Source organism: Pseudopodoces humilis, chromosome 15 (genome assembly GCF_049639895.1).
Source record: "Pseudopodoces humilis isolate 2021_Gansu_Grassland_sample_001 chromosome 15, ASM4963989v1, whole genome shotgun sequence".
In the NCBI taxonomy this organism is placed as follows: domain Eukaryota; kingdom Metazoa; phylum Chordata; class Aves; order Passeriformes; family Paridae; genus Pseudopodoces; species Pseudopodoces humilis.
The window spans coordinates 6,536,800-6,554,740 of NC_142214.1; the positions used below are offsets into that span (position 1 = coordinate 6,536,800).

Below are 17,941 nucleotides of genomic sequence, written 5' to 3' on the forward strand. Positions count from 1 at the left end.
CTTTCCAAACAGTGATTTGGGGTTAGGTTTAGATTTAGCAGTTCGATTTTATTTTTTTAAAATATGTTTTATTGAAATCATTCAAATGAAATTCATTTAAGAAGCTTTATGGATTGCTTCTATTAAAGCTTGCTAAACATTAGATTATTTTAGAAGGCAAACAGATCCAGAAAATGTCAACAGTGACAGGACTGATATACGGAAAACATGTGACATTGAAGAAGAAAAGACATATTCCAAAGGCAGCTAAATTACTCTATATTTGAAGATGACCTTGAAATTCCCACTAACCCATTTTTCCATTAAGAAGCAAAAATAATTTTATCAGTGGCACTAGCCAAATTTGTGAAATATACCTTCCAGTCCTACACATAATAGTTCAATTATAACATCTGGCAAGCAAAAGATATATCTTATTAACAAAGGATCCCTCCTATACAAAAAAAAGACTACTTGACAGGCTCTTCCATTTCAATAAACAAACACACCAAGCATAAGAAATCAGATGGACCTGGAATGCTGCATATTCCCAAGCACTCAGAACTACTGATATCCATAATGGAAGTGCTCAAATGACCAGCATTTTAATATGCCTCCTATTCTTACTTCCCGTTTATGGCAACACATGCTAATCACTGCAACATATTTTAAGACCAAAACAAAAAACATAAAACAATATCAGATGTATCTCAGTATACCCAAATAATTTAGATTCACATCTATCAGAAGACGCAATATAGCTTTTGCTTCAATTTTACTGTTTTGCTAGCTAGTGAAGTAAATGCCTCCTGTGAAATATAATTTCCGAGTGATTCAATGACAATTAGAAAAGCAAACAGCTATGAAAAATAACATTTTCAAGTGAACTGATTAAAAAAAGCATCTCAAACCTCAAGCATACTGCATGAGTGAGCAGTTCCTTATTCACAGTTCCATTATAAAGCAAAATGGAAGGATGCAAGTTGCAATCATCAGGTATCCTCTACAAAAGTAATTTCCTTATTTCATCACCTTTCTTCGTTGAGGCAAGTTTCTTTCATTGTTCTTTTGTTCAGACACCGAACACCTTCTTAAACAGCGTGCTAACGCAGCCTTCGCAATCTCTCCTAGGAGCTTTAAATTACTAAATGACGCCAGGAGAATTTCCGAGCTCCGTACCCCACTGCCCAGGCCGTTTCACCTGCCCTGCCACAACAGCCCGCGGGCTCCGAGCACGCTCCCGCAGGCTGTGCGGGGACGCTGCAATGGGTCCCCGCGAAGGCCCCGCGTCCCCTCGCACAGCATGCGGCTACTGCGGGGCAGCCGGCAGCAACCAAGGGCAGGGGAAGGGACGCGCCGCACCAGGTGGCCGCCGCTCCCGGTACGCGAAGGGCGGCAGGGGCAGCCCCGGGCAGCGGCGGCAGCACTCCCCGGCAGCGGCGGGAGCGCCCCGCGCTGTCCCCGGTAGCGGAGCGCGGGCGGACGGGGGCCCAAGGCCCCGCCGCGGCTGCCGCCGGGCCCGGACCGCGGCCGACGAGCGGCAGGGGGCGCCCCGCAGCCCCGCTCCCCCCCGCGCGGACCCCGGGGGAGGGGAGTGCTCCGCCGGGCTCCGCCGCTCCCCCGCTCCGAGCCGCCCTCGGCACCCCCGCCCCCGGCCGGGGCCTCACCCGCTGCTGTCGCTACGGACACTCTCCGCGGCTCCCTGCGGGATCTGGCGGCGAAGAGGTGAGGGACGGCGGGGCTCGGCGCGGCCGCGGCACGGGCCCCACTCCGGCCGCTCCCGCCGCATGGAGGGGGAAGGGCTGGCCGGAGCAAGGGGAGATGAGGGGGCGTGGAGGAGCAGAGCCAGGACGGGACGGGATGGGGAGGGGTGGGGGAAGTGCGGGCGCGGAGTTCAGCGCCGACGGGAGCGCGGGGGCCGCTGCCGCCGCCTCATCGCCGCCCGCGCCGCACCGGGGCCGCGCCGCCGCCCCGCCGCCGTCGCCCGGCAACGCGCGCCCCCCCGCTGCCGCAGGCGCGCAGCTCCGCGCGGCGCCCCGCGCGCTCCCGACGCCAGCGCACGCGCAGCCTGCACGCGGCGGCGCGCGCCGGCCTTCCCTCCCCCTCCTGACGCCAGGGGGCGCTGCAGGCGGGGAACGAAGAACGGGAACGGGGAACGGGGAACGGGGAACAGGAATAGGAATGGGAACGGGAACGGGGAATGGGAACGGGAAACGGGAACGGGAAACGGGAACGGGGAACGAGGAACGGGGAACAGGAATAGGAATGGGAACGGGAACGGGGAACGGGGAATGGGAACGGGAAACGGGAACGGGGAACGGGAACGGGAATAGGAATGGGAACGGGGAACAGGGAACTGGGAACGGAACGGGAGACGGGAACGGGGAACGAGGAACGGGGAACAGGAATAGGAATGGGAACGGGAACGGGGAACGGGGAATGGGAACGGGAAACGGGAACGGGGAACGAGGAACGTGGAACGGGAATAGGAATGGGAACGGGAATGGGGAACGGGAACGGGGAACAGGGAACTGGGAACGGAACGGGAGACGGGAACGGTGAACGGGAAAGGGGAACGGGGAACGAGGAACGGGGAACAGGAATAGGAATGGGAAGGGGGAACTGGAACGGGGAACGGGAATGGGGAACGGGGAACAGGAATAGGAATGGGAATGGGGAACGGGGAACGGGAACGGGGAATGGGAATAGGAATGGGAATGGGTAACAGGGAACGGGAACGGGGAACAGGGAACGGGAATAGGAATGGGAATAGGAATGGGGAACGGGGAACGGGAATAGGAATGGGAACGGGAACGGGGAACAGGAATGGGGAACGGGAACGGGGGGCAGGGAATGGGGGACGGGAACGGGAACGGGGACCAGGAACGGGAATGGGAATGGGGACCAGGAACGGGAATGGGAACGGGGAACGGGGAACGGGAACGGGAGTGGGAATGGGAACGGGGAATGGGGAACGGGAACGGGGAACAGGAATGGGGAACAGGAATGGGAATGGGAATGGGGACCAGGAACGGGGAACGGGAATGGGGACCAGGAACAGGGGACAGGAATGGGAATGGGAACGGGGAATGGGAATGGGGACCAGGAACAGGGGATGGGAACAGGGGATGGGAACAGGGAATGGGAACAGGAACAGGGAACAGGGATGTGGAATGGAGAACAGGGACAGGAACGGGAACGGAGATGTGGAACAGGGAACAGGAATGGGGATGGGGATGGGGAGCGGGGAATGGGCTCACCGCTGGGGAGTACCAAATCGCGGGAGTGAGATGTATGGTCGGGCTCCAGAAGAGAACGGGAAACGGGAGACAGTTTCCCCTGGCGTTGTTCCCTACAGACATCTGACCCCCTTGCTGAAACAGGAGGAGGAGGCTTGGAGAGGGCAGATGGGTGCCAGGCTGTTTATGAGAATATTGTGTTTTCCCAGTTTTGCAGGTCACGGGGTTGGAGGATGAAATAGAGGACATGACCAAATGCAGGTATATTTAGGCATACCTTCGGGATGGGCCAAGATTAACATATGCAGGAACTTAAACCTTTAGCTAGGTAGGATCCTCCGGCACAGGATTAATAAAATTTGCAAATACTTTAGGCTTTGTTTAAAACACTGATATTTAAGGACTAGATGCTTTGAAGATCTCAAGGCTAGCATGTAGTTGCTTCCTATCAGTTTCTGCGCTGCTGTATCTTCAGATTCCCAAAGCATTCTGAAACCAATACCAGCTTTCCCTTAGCAAATGAAATAGCTGGTGCAATTGGAGTGACCCACTCATAAGAAAAAATATGGCAAATTTAAAGAGTATATTTTGAAAGCTTAAGACCCCAGTGTGATACAGAAAGAATCTATTTCCATTTAAGAAACTCAAAACAAATTTCATGGCTTGGGAAGCACCACTTTGACTCATCCATTTTCTGATATTTAGGTTTTACAGTATTACTGCATGTTCCACTTATGATGGTGACTTGTACCTAAACCAGCAGTATATTAACCCAAGTTCAGTTCTGTTGTGTGTTTTACTGGGGGCTTTTCTCCACTATTCTTTATCTCTAATATTTCTTTAAATGCTGTTTATTTCATAAAACATGTTGCAGTTTTTTAAAAATGCAGTTAGAATATTAATAATTAATAGTTCAGTTATAAGTGCCCTACATTGCATCACTACACCTGGGCTTGTTTGATTAATTGCTGTAGCAGGGATGACTATCTAGGGAGAAAAAAACCCACATTCTTCCAGTTGGAATTGTTCTGAACTAGATTTGTTTCATAATGCTGAAGTGTGTGGACTGATGTTAGACTGTTAAATGAAAGCAGCTGGGGATTTTTGCACAAAAATTCAGTCCTATGCTCAATGAAGTAGGGGAGTATTTTAGCCTTGGTTTCATTCTGCATAATACCATGACTTATTTTGAAATCTCTGCCTGTTAGCTTTCAGTTTAAAAATGATTGAACATCAACAGCAAAGTTGAATTTTTCAGGATCAGCTGCAAAATTTTTTCAGTCTCAGTTTAGTCCTAAGTCCCTTCACTTTCTTGGAAAAATCCAGTCTGCATGCTGGGAAAAACCAATCATTATTTGGATCCCACATATCAAAGTTAGCACCAGAATAAATAATACATATCAGTGTGGCAATTTCAGATCATATAAAGAACTGTCAGACCCACTTTTTCTAGGAGAAAAATTGAAACACAGACATTAAAACACTTGACCAAAGCCAATAAGCACAAGTTGAACGCTACCAATTTGTATGTGCTGGGACTGCAAACTGTTTGACCATTTTGAAGTGCTTTGAAATGTGGAGATGTAATATTTTCTCTCCTTTTATAAAACATGGAGAGAAAAATAACTGCTAAGGCTTGTGGGTGGGTTTGCTTCCTAAGTTTACTTCCAACTAGTTTATAACAGTTTGTGAAGTGGTTCTCTTAGTGTCATTCAAAGCAGAGTAAAGGAACAAGTTGAACTTACATTCCCATCTTCTGCCCTCGACCTTTTAGCTTAGCCTGTAAAATCAGGAATCAAAAATAGGATAAACAGTGCAAAAGTAGGCTGGGATTCGCATCACTCCTGTTTGAGGGCATTTTCCTTCTCTCCCTCTTGTCCTCACCCTGCTCTCACTCCCTCACTGTCTTAGCAACAAGATTCACTGGCTGACTGTAGCTAACTTGTCTTCTACCCCCTCAAACCAATTAGTTCATCTATTTAAGTCATACATTGAAGAAGCCTGCCTCCTTTGAGCACACAGCTCATTTAGGGCTCAATCCTACAGTCTTCAATTTTTAAGGCAGCGAGAGTTTGCAATTGACTCAAATTATGTGAGGATAAGACCTTTTATGTTCTAATTTATTTACAAAAGCTGTAGCGTGATGAAAAGGGTGCTGGTGCTATCACTGTTTACCTTCACCTTTTTCTTTATTTGAAGAACACAACAGTATAGGGAGAAGTCCTTAAATAATGGAGACAATAACTAAAACATCTTCTATTCACAAAACATCTTCTGTTCACAACTGCCGCTTATTCATTATCTGTTCCAGAAATTGCAAACATGTGATTTGGTGAGCAATTAGAACATTCAGTAGAAAACTCAGAGCATGCATGAGAAAACAGCATTGTAGTAGTAATGACTACAGCGAGCCTTTCTGTCTAAGCTTTTAATCAAAATCATGAGCACATCAACAGTCTTTTAGCGCATATTTTAACAGAATGCTAAACATTGCACAGATCTCAGAAGGAAGCCTTCTGCTCTTTTTGCACTCCTCACAACCTTTGGCATAATGAGGTGTGACAAATTGATTTAAAATGTAGTTGCAGGAAGAAGGGCAGGCGAGCTTTGCTCTGCCTTGTGGGTGTTGTAGTCGTTTTGCAGCCTCTCTGCCTGGGCAGCAATAGGAACCTGGACTCGAAGTCCCACAGCTCCCGCTAGAGTCTGCCGCACAGGCTCAGAGCCCATATGCGAGGAGGGGGTGACTACATTGTGTCTATTGTATGGTTTTTTTGTTTTGGTTTGGTTTCGGTTTTTTTTTTTTACCCCCCCGGCATTTTGCGCGTTTCACGGGAGGTGTAAATCGGGAGTAAAAATCATGGCAGATGAGCAAGAAATAATGTGCAAACTCGAGAGCATCAAGGAGATCAGGTATGTTTGCTTTGTGCCCCGTCGCTTACATGCAGCAGCTTTTTCCTCGGGGGAGCGGAGGAGTTGCATCGATCTGAAAGTAGCTATTGTGCTACTGAGGGAAAGAAAACTACCGCTGGGTTTACGATGAGAGCTCAAAACACATTTTTCTAAGCAGGGAGGGAGCATCTGCTGCTGGGAATCGCCGCTGGAATGCGTAGTGGAGGGCGGTAATGGTCGCGCATTTCCAGAGCACCAGCCCTGAGTGATAGCACGGGAAGGCGGAGTGCGCGGGTGGGAAGGACTGAGCAGCCCCAGCGTAGCTGGGGGGAGTGGTGTCGGGCCGCGGGTGTCGTAGGGTTTTATTTGTTTGTTTGTTTGGTTTGTTTTGAAGTCCTCTGAATTAGTGTTTCATATTCATGAGGCAATGAATGTATTATTTTGCCCCACTCACTCCCAGGCAGGAGCCTCGTCGGGCTGAGAAGGAAGGGGGGATGGCAAGGAAAGGAGTCTGACACTGAAATCTGGGGCCGGAGGTGCCCTCGGGCAGGACAGGGCTGGGCAGCGCTGCAGGCACCGGCAGAGCCCCATGGGGGTGCAGGACGGCCATCCATCCATCCATCCATCCATCCATCCATCCATCCATCCATCCATCCATCCCCGCGGCGTTAGGGCCCTCCGGGGAGCGGTGGATGCTCACGAGAAGGGAACGGCTGAGCCTTAGCGGCTTCTCAGCCCTGCCCTCCCCTTCGGCCAGGGAGCGACCGGGGCAACCTCGCGGACATCTCCCTGCCTGCTGCTTCTGGCACGGACCGGGATGCCTGGGGATGGGGACACACCGGAACGGGGCTTTTTCTGCTGTCCTCTCCTGCCACAAGGCCGGAGCTGCCTCGGGCTGCGCTTCATGCAGTGCAAACCACCAGGAATTTGTATATAGCGTCCTTTATGGGGTGAGTTGCAGGATGCCTCGGAAGAGGGGGCTCATAAAGAGCCAGGCAGGGTAGAGCACGTGCCCCCATCGGGAGCGTTTTTCATAACTTTAGGTAGGGCATTTCCACTCTTGGCTTAGGGCACCGATTATCAGGATTAAGCCTGAGCTGTCTGTTTAGCTGGAAGTGCAGCTGAAAGCAAAAACACGTTAGAGAGGACAGTGATTTTGATGCTGGGAGGTGGAAGGCATGCTGATTGGGAAAGGCCAGAGCAATGAAAAGTGTTTTGGGACATGCCAGCCAAAGAGGGGCTGTCAGAGAGAAAGAGAAGAGAGGGCTGGCGAGGAGCCACAGTTCCCAGGTGATCACAGGGACTTCTGGCTGGTTACAGCATGTCTAAGAAGCACACTTTATCCATGGAGCAAGTGGATTATGCACAATTAGCAGAGTATGGGCCTCAGCCTTCTTCAGACAATATCACAAAGGTGAACAAAGATCAAGCAAAAAGATTTGTCTGTCTAATATCCCCAAATTATTTGTAGAAAGAGATGTAACAGTGTAAGAACAATGATTTTCTACTCAACAAGTACACAGGCTCTGTTTTAGAAAACAGATCTAAGTGTAGCCTACTACAGTGTGTGGTCCAATTACTGTAACACTTAATTTAAATTATTTAAATTATTTTTTCAGTGAGAGTGGTATCCTGTACTTGGAAATTTAAAATGCATTCTGTTTTCTGATCACATATTCAAAGGTGATTGATAAACTGCACTTGATGAATTTTTTCTGTTATTTTGTGGCATAAGGTACAGCAAAGACGATGTTTAGATTTAGTGTACAATGACATATCAAAAAAGTTGCTTGAATGTATTTTGAATTAAAAAAACGGTGTCAAAAAGCCAGTCCTACTTACAACATTGATGTCCATTTTGAGTCACCTTAAACAAAATCTGATCAATAAACCTATTTATTCATTCCCAAATCTTTTTAAAGAAGCTCGCATTCTATGAAGAATTTCCTTCAAAATAAACATGAGATTTCCCTATGTTTACAGATTCACCTTTGATAGATTTAGCAGACTTTATTTTAATCTGCACTCTTAAAATTTATTTTAATTACATGCACTCTACAGACAGAGAGGAAAGAAGTCTTGTTGAACAAAATCAAAGAACTTGCCCATTTTTGTAGCTGATCTCTATCATGTATTAAAGACAGCTTAGCTGGGTTTTGAAGGGATGTGGGAATCTGATTTTGAATCTGGAATCTGATATCTATATCCATATCTTTGTATATAGATAAATACATATAATTCGTAGGCAAGGGAATACTGCTTTCAGTAAATCCATTGTATGCCCACAAGCCAAACATACACACACATGCTTATTTATATGCATTAAATACTTCCACAGAAATAACCCAGTCATAAAATTAAGTAAATACTTAAAGACTCAATGTTATGACAGGGAGGAGATAAAAGAATGAGAGTGAATTTACTTATGAGATGCAGACACACGTCATAAATACAAGAGAGGAAATGGGAATTTTTTGATTGTTCTGTTTTAAATCTCATTCATTCATATTATCCCTGACCAGACCACCTGCTTCTGAATACACATTGTAGAAGTTATTTATGATACTGTTTTTATCTTTTGCAGCTTTATAAACTCCTGAAGTGAGAGAGGGAGGAACCCAGGTCATGTTATTAGCTATAGCACTTGGAATATGCAACCATAATCAATTGTCCAAGTGCTTTCTGCCATGCTCTGTTAAAAACTGATAATATTTTATTGATGTCATTATTCAGTACAAGAATTCTCTTACCACTGAAAAGCTCAGCAAAAGAACTGACATTAGAATTCAGTATTCTTCTTGTACCTCACCTTCTCTCAGACACATATAGTCTCATTCTTGTCTATTGCTGCTATTGCCTTTTTTCATCTATCTAATCCCATATAAACTGACACCTCACAGAAGTCTGTTTCAGTGACTTACTGTTGTCTCTCAATCTTTCTAATTATCACTGGGATTCAGGAATAAGACCTTGCAGATGGAAAAAATAAAGGCACGACTGAAAGCAGAATTTGAAGCCCTGGAGTCTGAGGAGAGGCACCTGAAAGAATATAAACAGGAAATGGACCTGCTGCTGCAGGAGAAGATGGCCCACGTGGAGGAGCTGCGGCTGATCCACGCTGACATTAATGTGGTATGTGACAGCCCAGCTCAGCCAGTCTGACCAACACACAGCTGGGTATGAATCATTCCACAGCTTGTGGAATTGTGCATGAGTGAACCGTCACTAATGTCACTAAAGTCCATAATGTGGACTTTACAACACCATCCTAGGATCCTGCAGAGAGTGCAAAGTAAATTTACCTCAGGATAATTGTTTTTTCCCTTTGTTGGGCAGGATATGTTGTCATAATAAGCTGTTGCACTGAGAGGATAGATAACCAAGCCTGTTGTGGCTATGACTTTACCAGTAGGCACAGTGATACCACTCCAGCTGTCCCATAGACAACAGTTCTTCCTGTTAGACTTTTGTCATTTAGCACCCAGAAACAGAAACTTTGGCAGCTAGGTGGAACTAAGAGGTTTTGAGAAAATAAATAGTGATGGTAAGTTCATAGTAAGAGCTGACCTTCATCACGGAGTGGAATCACCAAACACCAAGGAGCATCAGCCTGAAGGGAATTAATATACACAAGAGAAAAAAAAACAATTTATAAACAGGGAAGATTAGCCAATTAGAGGGGCTAAACAGGGAGTATATTTTAGCTCTGAAGGTATCTCTGTGTTGCACTCGAAGAAAAACTCCAACAAGTAAAACAGTACAAGCTATGTACTGAATGTGCAGACTGCATTTATTTATGATTTCAAATGTCTGCTCTTCTGTCTAGCTGCATAACCTCAGCCTGTTTCATCCTCCTCTCTTTTTCCAATCAGATTGTCTTTTTCTCTGCTGCTTTTCCTACTTGCTGCAGTAAGAGAAGCAGAAACCTTTCCTTAGCTTGTTTGTTAACTTCTGCTAGTCAGTGTTCAGGTATCTTAGAGACATAGAAAATTAGTTTATGCTACTTTAAGCTCTTTTTTAATGTCACTTGAGAGTTTTCCGTAGCTCCTCACTTGCTGACTTTATTTGTAGCCTCTCAGCTCTTGTTCAGAAGGTCCTGTAGGTTGAGTGCACCTTTTTAAAAGGGAAATGTGTCTCATATGTCACTTTCTGTTGCTTTTTATTTGCCCATTTTTTCTTCCTCCCAATACTTTAATTCTTTCCTTTACTATTGCATTGTCTGAAATCTCTTCCAACTTGAGTGAGAAAAATCTCTTCTTTCTGATGCAACCTGTTGCTCAGTCAGAGAGGAACAGTTCTTTAAAGACATGTCCAACCTCCTGTTTCAGATGGAGAACACCATCAAGCAGTCTGAGAATGATCTTAACAAGCTCTTGGAATCTACTCGCCGGCTCCACGAGGAGTACAAGCCCCTAAAGGAGCACGTAGATGCCTTGAGAATGACTCTGGGTTTGCAGAGGCTGCCAGACCTATGTGAAGAGGAAGAGAAACTGTCCCTTGAGTAAGTCTCCAAAGCAAACATCATCTGTCTTTATGCTTTCTTTCAATTCTACTGGTCATTTTCTCACTTTAATTTTGTTGGTAAGTGGAAGAAAAAACAAACCCAAGAGGCAAGCATGAAAACTAAAAGTTAACAAAAATGGGATGTGGAGGACATGTATTTGTTAACATTCAGTCTGAATTTGTTCCCAGTTAAATTTAGGTTATTCCAAGCAGCAAACTCTACATACCATGTGCAATCTTTTTCTTTTTCCCTGAAAATTACTTCTTTAGCAAGCAATAGCAGAAGGTAATACATGAGAGGGATACAAACCAAGTATTCTTCAATTGGGTTGTGCTGCAGAGTTTTACTTTTTGCTGCCTGCACATGGCAGTGGCTTTTAGCCAAATAACTGTGACTGTCAGCAAGTTTCCCTGAGATTTGGAATAGATTTGGATAATAAATCACAGTCTCATTTTTGTGTATAACCTAGGCAGGGGAGAGTGACAGAATTAGCTACAATTCAAAGAACAGTGTCCTTTGTTTAACAGATCACTTTTAAATGCAAGGGATGTTTTAATATATATTTTCTCTTATTGCCCAGCACAATTGACATAGTTTTCAAAGGCACACAGTTTTCAAGATTTCCTTTGTATTTCTATAGAAATGCTGCTTTACATTCCAAACACCTTGGCACTACAAAGAATGTATTAATATGTTTATTAATCTGCTGTGTACAAAAGTTATTAATTTTATCAGAATAAAATAGAAAAACTGTTTGACAGAGGTGCATCTGAAGCTATTATCTATTTTTCTTCTATACATGTTGTCTACTATTTATGAACTAGTCAATATGAACTAGTGTAGGCAATTTGGCAGAAATTGGTTACATTTTTTTTGTTTGTCATCCTTTTGTCTAGCTACTTTGAAAAGCAGAAAGCAGAATGGCAGACAGAACCACAGGAACCTCCCATCCCAGAGTCTCTGGCTGCAGCTGCAGCAGCAGCCCAACAGCTGCAAGTGGCCAGGAAGCAAGATACCAGACAGACAGCAACTTTCAGACAGCAGCCACCTCCAATGAAGGTCAGGAGACGGAATGTGCTGGGTTTTCTCTTTTGTTGTTGGAATTCATTATGTTTAGGAAGTGATCAATATTTGTGAAAAGGAAAATTACATGTCCCAATTCTGATTTTCCTTGCAGTGGTTCAAAACAAGAGCAAGCAGTAGACTTGTAATAGTAGCACCAGTCATCAAGGGTTAAGGGTAAGAATCTTTTAGGACTTAGGAGTCGCCCTCAGCAGAGATGAAGGCAATTTCCACTCTTGCGTTTCACATGGGAGCCAGGCACGTAAGAAAGAGAAAAAAATATTAGCAAAAGAAAAAGTAGTAGCTCTTAGTTAATGTCATATGGAGTCATATTAAAAGCAATGCACATATTTTATGAGGGAAATTACCAATGGTATAAATTACCAGGAAAGGTAATTGCTTCTGCAGTTGGGATCTTCAAGACTAATGTGGTTTAATGTAATATAACCACAGGCAGTTAAGTGACAGTTTTACTCAGCTCCTTATGTAGTGAGAAGAGTTAAGTAGTTGTATAGGGATATTTATCCCACCCGGGTTCCAAAGAGTCACTAAGAAAGCAAACTGATGTAGGTACACTCCAAAGTAATATACTTAATATCTGTAGTTAGGCAATTGAGAAGCCTTTCTGCAAGTAATAAGCTTCAGTCACATATAAATTAAAGGGCTTACTCTGAAGCAAAAGGGCAGAGTTCTGCACCTCGTGTTAAATATGTGGAATTCATCCAATCACCTGCTCCTGCCTTCAATTCTGTGACATTGCAGTTGGCCATCACTGTAACTTCTCTGACTCAGTGAGCTATTAGGCAGGTAAACACCTTTAAAACATCACTGTAACATTTAACACAAAATAGAATTTAAAGTTACTGATCCATGTATGAACCACATGTCTGCAGAAATGTAGTTATAATTCAACGAGGTGCTCCTGTTTTTCAGTTGGCCTGACATTAAAATCCACGTACCTAGACTGTGTAGAATGTAGCACCAGTTTGCATTTGGAGGCAAGGAGCCTTGTTTTTGTCTGTACTGTAACTTAGAGTGTGATACTCAATAACCCTTGTACCGAGGCCACTTTGATGTTTGTAACAAGAGGCTGCAATTGCATTTCAGGCTTGTTTGTCGTGTCACCAACAAATCCATCGGAATGCGCCCATATGTCCCCTCTGCAAAGCAAAGAGCCGATCTCGGAATCCCAAAAAGCCCAAGAGGAAACAGGATGAATGAAATGCAGAAGATTGATAAGCTGTGTGACCTGTCCCTGTATTCTTCCAGTAGAATGGCAAATTTGCCCAGACTTTACTGAATTGCAGACTCAAGTATGACCGTCTCATTGTTTTCTATTTAAATGCGATGTAAGCACAATGTTCCTGTTCTAAGTTCCTTCCAGTCTTTAGGATTTGGTTTTAGGAAAGTAAATATTACTGGTGCTACAGTTTAACATTTCAGTTGTTCCATCTTTTGTACTCCTAAACAAACTGGAATTCTTTGTGCAAGTCTCCTAAATGTCAGGCTGCTTCTATTGACCAAATGTGATTACCACAAATGCTTTTATGTTCTCTTCTTAAAAAGCAGATGTTACTAAAAGATTATCCTGATAACAGGAGACTATTTGTAGTGCTGAAATAGCAGACTGTCTGTTTCACTGAAGAACAATTTGTTTCCCAATCTCGTAAGGCTGGGTAGGTTTGGGTATCCAATGGAACTCTTTTTAAAAAGGAAATGTTCAGGGAAAACCAGATTTGTTATACAGAAAATCAATGCATTAAGGACATGCATGGGTTTTGATTTACTGAAGTTGATTGTAGCATTCCCTCAAACTTGACTTAAAACATGGAATGGTGCTGGCTGTGTATGAATTTCTAAAAATTATGTAATTTGCCATGCTTTAACATCTTTACGGGTTTATTATTTTCAGTAGTCAAAAGACTGATTGGCTTAAGAACAAGGCTGAAATGAACTGTATTAGTGCTCCTTGTAGACTCTGCGGCTGACCAGCACACTGTGGTTCTCTAGAAAATATGCATGATATATCTCAGATCTCTTTGTGCATAGACTGCACATCAGCCATTTTGCATGTCTTCTGTTCTGGTTTCTACAGCCAAAATCTGGCAGACATTTCCTCCACCGGAGCATAGGAAAGTTCAAGAACATGCATGAGGAACAGTGTCAGCTGAAAATTATGTATTTCACCAGAACCAATGAGTTTTGGTGTCATTGTCCTCCCTCAGCCAAAATGTTCTAATTTTTTTCTCTTTTAATAGGTCATTTTCAAATAAGCTTTACTTCAGGCTAGTTTGTATTCTTATTCCTTGTGTGCCAAAAGAACCCTGACTAAAGCATCTGGAATAGATCACTCCCTGTATGTCTTCCCTTTGTTTCATGTAATGTAAGAACAGTTCTTGCAACAGGGAGGATGGCAGTGATCCACTTACAGAACTGACACTTGACATTTACTCACCTCTAATCCCAGTTTTGTGACCACCTTTGTTGCCTAAATTGATCTCAAGTGTTAAGTATTCTTTTCAGTAACTCTGGGATGCAGGAACTGCTTGTTCACATTCTTATCTCTTTAGCCCAGGTTTCTCTCTATTATTATTTTAGAGTGGTTATACTGAGAATTTGGCTTTTTAGATAGGAAGAACAGGGAAGTCCCAAGTCTCTGCTCCAAGAACTTTGCCAAATGCTGGCAACTGTTATAAATCCTCATGATGCAATTTTGCTGGCCAAATCACATATGTCACCGTTAATTTCTAAGTCTGCCACAAAGTACACAAGTGATTTACTGAATATAACCCTAAAACTTAAGCCAGGTTCAGGAGATATTCCTCCATTTTAATGTTACATTGTCAAATCATTGGTCAACAGCAGACAGAATGTGGACCACTTGCCCCTGAAATTATGTGAAGAGCAGATAGTGCTAGCTGAATTACAGGGATTTGGTCTCTGAGATAGCAATAATGGAAGATAGTCTGACTCCATGCTCCAAATGGCAATAGTGTGTTATACGTGTTTTGTAGCACAAATACTGGATTCTGCCATTCTAAATGTCAGAGCAGTCACATGCTGTGTGCCCTGTTCAGAGCAATTCCTCTGGAGTTGAAGGGAAAATGCACAGTTAAAAGACAGTATGTGGACTTGCCTGAAGTGCATACATGAGAGCAGCATACTTTGATGGTAGCTGTACATAAATTTAAGAAGTAGTGACAATGGAGTGGGCGAATGGTCTGCAATGAAGTAGTGTGAATAGAAGGATTGATTTGTAGAGACTTCGACTTACAGTTCTGAAATAGGTGGGGTTAGTCACAGTTGTTCTCACTTGACTGTTACTTTGCCAGGTTCTTTCTTTCTTTCTTGGGAGATCCCTGAACTGAAGAATACTTAAGGATGCACCATTTACTAATTTAGGTACAACAGTTTTGTATTTTTACTTTTTTAAACTAGTCTCATGTGCTTTTGTGTTTTACAAGGTTAGGGTTTTTTTTTTTTAAAAAAAAAAAAAGTTAATATGACATACTTTGTTTGCATCAATTGTACTAGTATTTACGAATTTCCACTTTCTTTACAAAGTTCTGCCATATGAATAGCGTGCATTGCTGAGAGTGAGTGTAACTGGAGATAAGTCAGCAGGGTGCCCCAGCTGCCAAAAGGGCCAGCCACAACCTGGGGTACATCGAGCACAGCATTGCCAGCTGATTGTCTCACTCTGCACTGCACTGCACAAGGTGAGGCCTTGAGCCCTGGGGGCAGTTTGGGATGCCTCAATGCAAGAAGGACACCAGACTATTACAGTGTTCTAGAGGAGGTGTGTGACCAAGATTGCAAAAGGTCTTCAGGACAGGACCTCTGAGGAGCAGCTGAGGACATTTGGCTTGTTCACTTTGGAGAAAAGAGGGCTGAGGGGTGTCCTCATCACAGCCTGCAATTTGCTCGAAGGGGAAGCAGAGGAGGAGGTGCTGATCACCTTCTGTGACCAGCAACAGGATATGAGGAAATAGAATGAAGCTGCATTGAGAGAAGTTCAGGTGGGACACCAGGAAAAGGTTCTTCTCAGAGAGAGTTGTTGGTCACTGGTCCAGTGACCCAGGGAAGTGGCCAAAGCACCAAGTCTGTCAGGGTTTGAGGAGCACCCAGATGATGCTCTTAGCCACACTGTTTAATGCTAGGTAGTCCTGTGAGGAGCAGGGAGTTGGACTTGATAATCTTTATGGGTCCCTTCATACTTGAGATTTTCTATGATTCTAGCCATTTCAAGGAGATAAAATATGTATTATGTACTAGGGGACCATGGGGGTGGGGGCAGGGAAGGAAGCAGTGTCTTTTATAGGGAAAGAGTATTCTTTTCTTTCATGGAATAATCACAGAAGTTTAACTGAAGAACTGTTCTCGTGACAGCCCCAGGCTCTTTTCTCCCAGGCAACTCTCAAGAGACTGGAGGAATAATTATGAAATATTGATTTCTTAGTGTTCAGACAGAAGAGGAAGCTGTCTGAAGTACAGTTCTTAACAAAAGTCTACTGCAGTTTTGCTTCATGGAGCAACAATGACTTCTTCCTTTGTATCTAAAGTCTTCATGGATACTTTGTCACTTAATTTTATTCTTAACTGGGTCAAATTCTCTTAATAGCCACAATGAGACCCTCCTCAAAGCTTAGGGGACTTTCATATTACTGAAATCTGTTTTAACCCTGTCTTTCTCATTTTTTTAAAAGGGTATCCAAGGTAACTGAATTCTCTTGGTATAGATGGTTTCCAGGGTCTTTTCCTGGTTCATCAGTTGCCCCAAAAGATAGTCCTGTTGTTCTGAAACCAAACAGAAAAAAACCCCAAATAAAATTCCAAGCCTTTTGCTCTGCCATCAACCCTAAACTTGTAAGTAAAAGGATGCAAACACTGTACTGTATCTAAATGCTTTGCTATAGAAATTTTCATACCCAAGCTAGGGTGGATCAGTTGTCCAAATTTTAGTGCCAAGGATATCATTACCTATAGAGAAAATGTAAGGCAAATTTAAATACTTGCACTTCCTGAATTCAACCTTAGCTTTACAAACAGGACCCTGACTGAACCTGACAGTGGCTTCAATTTACACAATCTAAATTTGAAAGAATGGACATTGATGTGTCATTTTAATAAGCATACTATTTAAGAAATTAAGACTTCACTAGTACTTTAAATAAATAAAAAGTGCTTTATTCATTTATTTTACAGTTTTCTGATTCCTCCAGCAAACGTTTTCATTTTAGTATTTAGGTATTCTAGCAATATCTGGTGTTTTCACTGGCTTCTGTGTTTTAAGTATTTTACTCCTGTGCCTCATAGGAGTAGTAACAGTGTGAGATCTGTTTAATTTGTCTGTACAGTCCTTTTTAATAAATGTTTGTTTCATGTCATGCTTTCCTCCTGCAGAGTATTTTCACATCTGTTATTTGTTTATGCAAACTAAGAAGCCCAGGTGGTAAAACTCAGCTCTCCGATTATACAGGATACACTTAGCCACAATTCTATTATACCTTTATAGAAACCTTATGGAAATAAATATGGGGAAAGAAAGATTAATGAGCTTTAGAAAACAGAAAGGAAAAGAAGATAGCACAATAGGTTTTAACACAGCCAGACTTCTCAGTTTTACCTTCTAAAGTTATATTTGAAAGCAGCAAGAAACACAATTCCTTCTCCAACTTAAAGTACAGGACAGCTGTTTTCTCAGGAGCCCTGCTTTGCTACTAGGAGATTAAATCTACCAGTGCTTGCTAGAAGTTGCTTCTCTCAGACCTGGAGATGAGAGTTTATGGGAGCACTCCCTAAAAGTTTATGGAGTTTACTGGAGATGTTTGAGAGTTTATGGGAGCACTCCCTAATCCAAGTCTGTCAGGAAAGCCCACATATGCTATATACTGCAAGCAAAGGAGGTAACCTACTGCATGTAGGTTATGAAATGTCATTTCATTTCATAATGAAAATTATATGAAATGACATTTCATAATGATGACAACATTATAATGAAAACAGTTCTGAGAAATTAAATTAAAATGGAAACAGTAATGAAAACAGTTGTGAGAAACAGCATAACCCATTGGCATAGCTGGATTCAGAATGTCCATCCCAGACCTCACAGAGCCTGGAACCTGAGACTGGTCAAATATAAGAGGCTTTTTTTTTTTTACATAGGTACTCAAACACACATAAACCACAAAATCAAACAAGTACCAATCTTCCTTTGTACCATAACTAATCCAAGACAAAAGAAATAATTTTGATATCTGTTAATTTT

At 43.3% G+C, this 17,941-nt stretch overlaps 2 protein-coding genes across 3 annotated transcripts in view; one reads left to right on the forward strand and one right to left on the reverse strand.

The window, feature by feature from the left end:
• ZC3H12B (zinc finger CCCH-type containing 12B) overlaps positions 1-1,771 on the reverse strand; it is a 30,929-nt gene extending 29,158 nt beyond the window's left edge. The window contains exon 1 of the mRNA XM_005526157.3: positions 1,647-1,771. The gene's annotated coding sequence lies outside the window, so the exon portion shown is untranslated. The remainder of the gene's footprint in view (positions 1-1,646) is intronic.
• On the forward strand, positions 1,569-17,066 carry ZC4H2 (zinc finger C4H2-type containing). 2 transcript variants are annotated; one of them, XM_014255321.2, is made up of 6 exons: positions 1,569-1,704; positions 3,428-3,479; positions 9,068-9,239; positions 10,436-10,608; positions 11,508-11,670; positions 12,781-17,066. In XM_014255321.2, exons 2-6 carry the CDS (start codon positions 3,466-3,468, stop codon positions 12,892-12,894), a joined length of 636 nt encoding a protein of 211 aa, XP_014110796.1. In that variant the 5' UTR covers positions 1,569-1,704; positions 3,428-3,465; the 3' UTR covers positions 12,895-17,066. The 2 variants fall into 2 exon arrangements, with proteins under 2 accessions (XP_014110796.1, XP_005526215.1); XM_005526158.3 differs by lacking the exons at positions 1,569-1,704; positions 3,428-3,479 and adding an exon at positions 5,955-6,128.
• The last annotated feature ends 875 nt before the right edge of the window (positions 17,067-17,941 follow it).

Bases quoted from the DNA above. Each gene is read 5' to 3' on its own strand.
- ZC4H2 (XM_005526158.3), top strand. From the start codon at position 6,076: ATGGCAGATGAGCAAGAAATAATGTGCAAACTCGAGAGCATCAAGGAG. The intron at 6,129-9,067 runs GTATGTTTGCTT...ACTGGGATTCAG, and splicing joins GAGAGCATCAAGGAGATCAG to GAATAAGACCTTGCAGATGG. The intron at 10,609-11,507 runs GTAAGTCTCCAA...CCTTTTGTCTAG, and splicing joins GAAGAGAAACTGTCCCTTGA to CTACTTTGAAAAGCAGAAAG.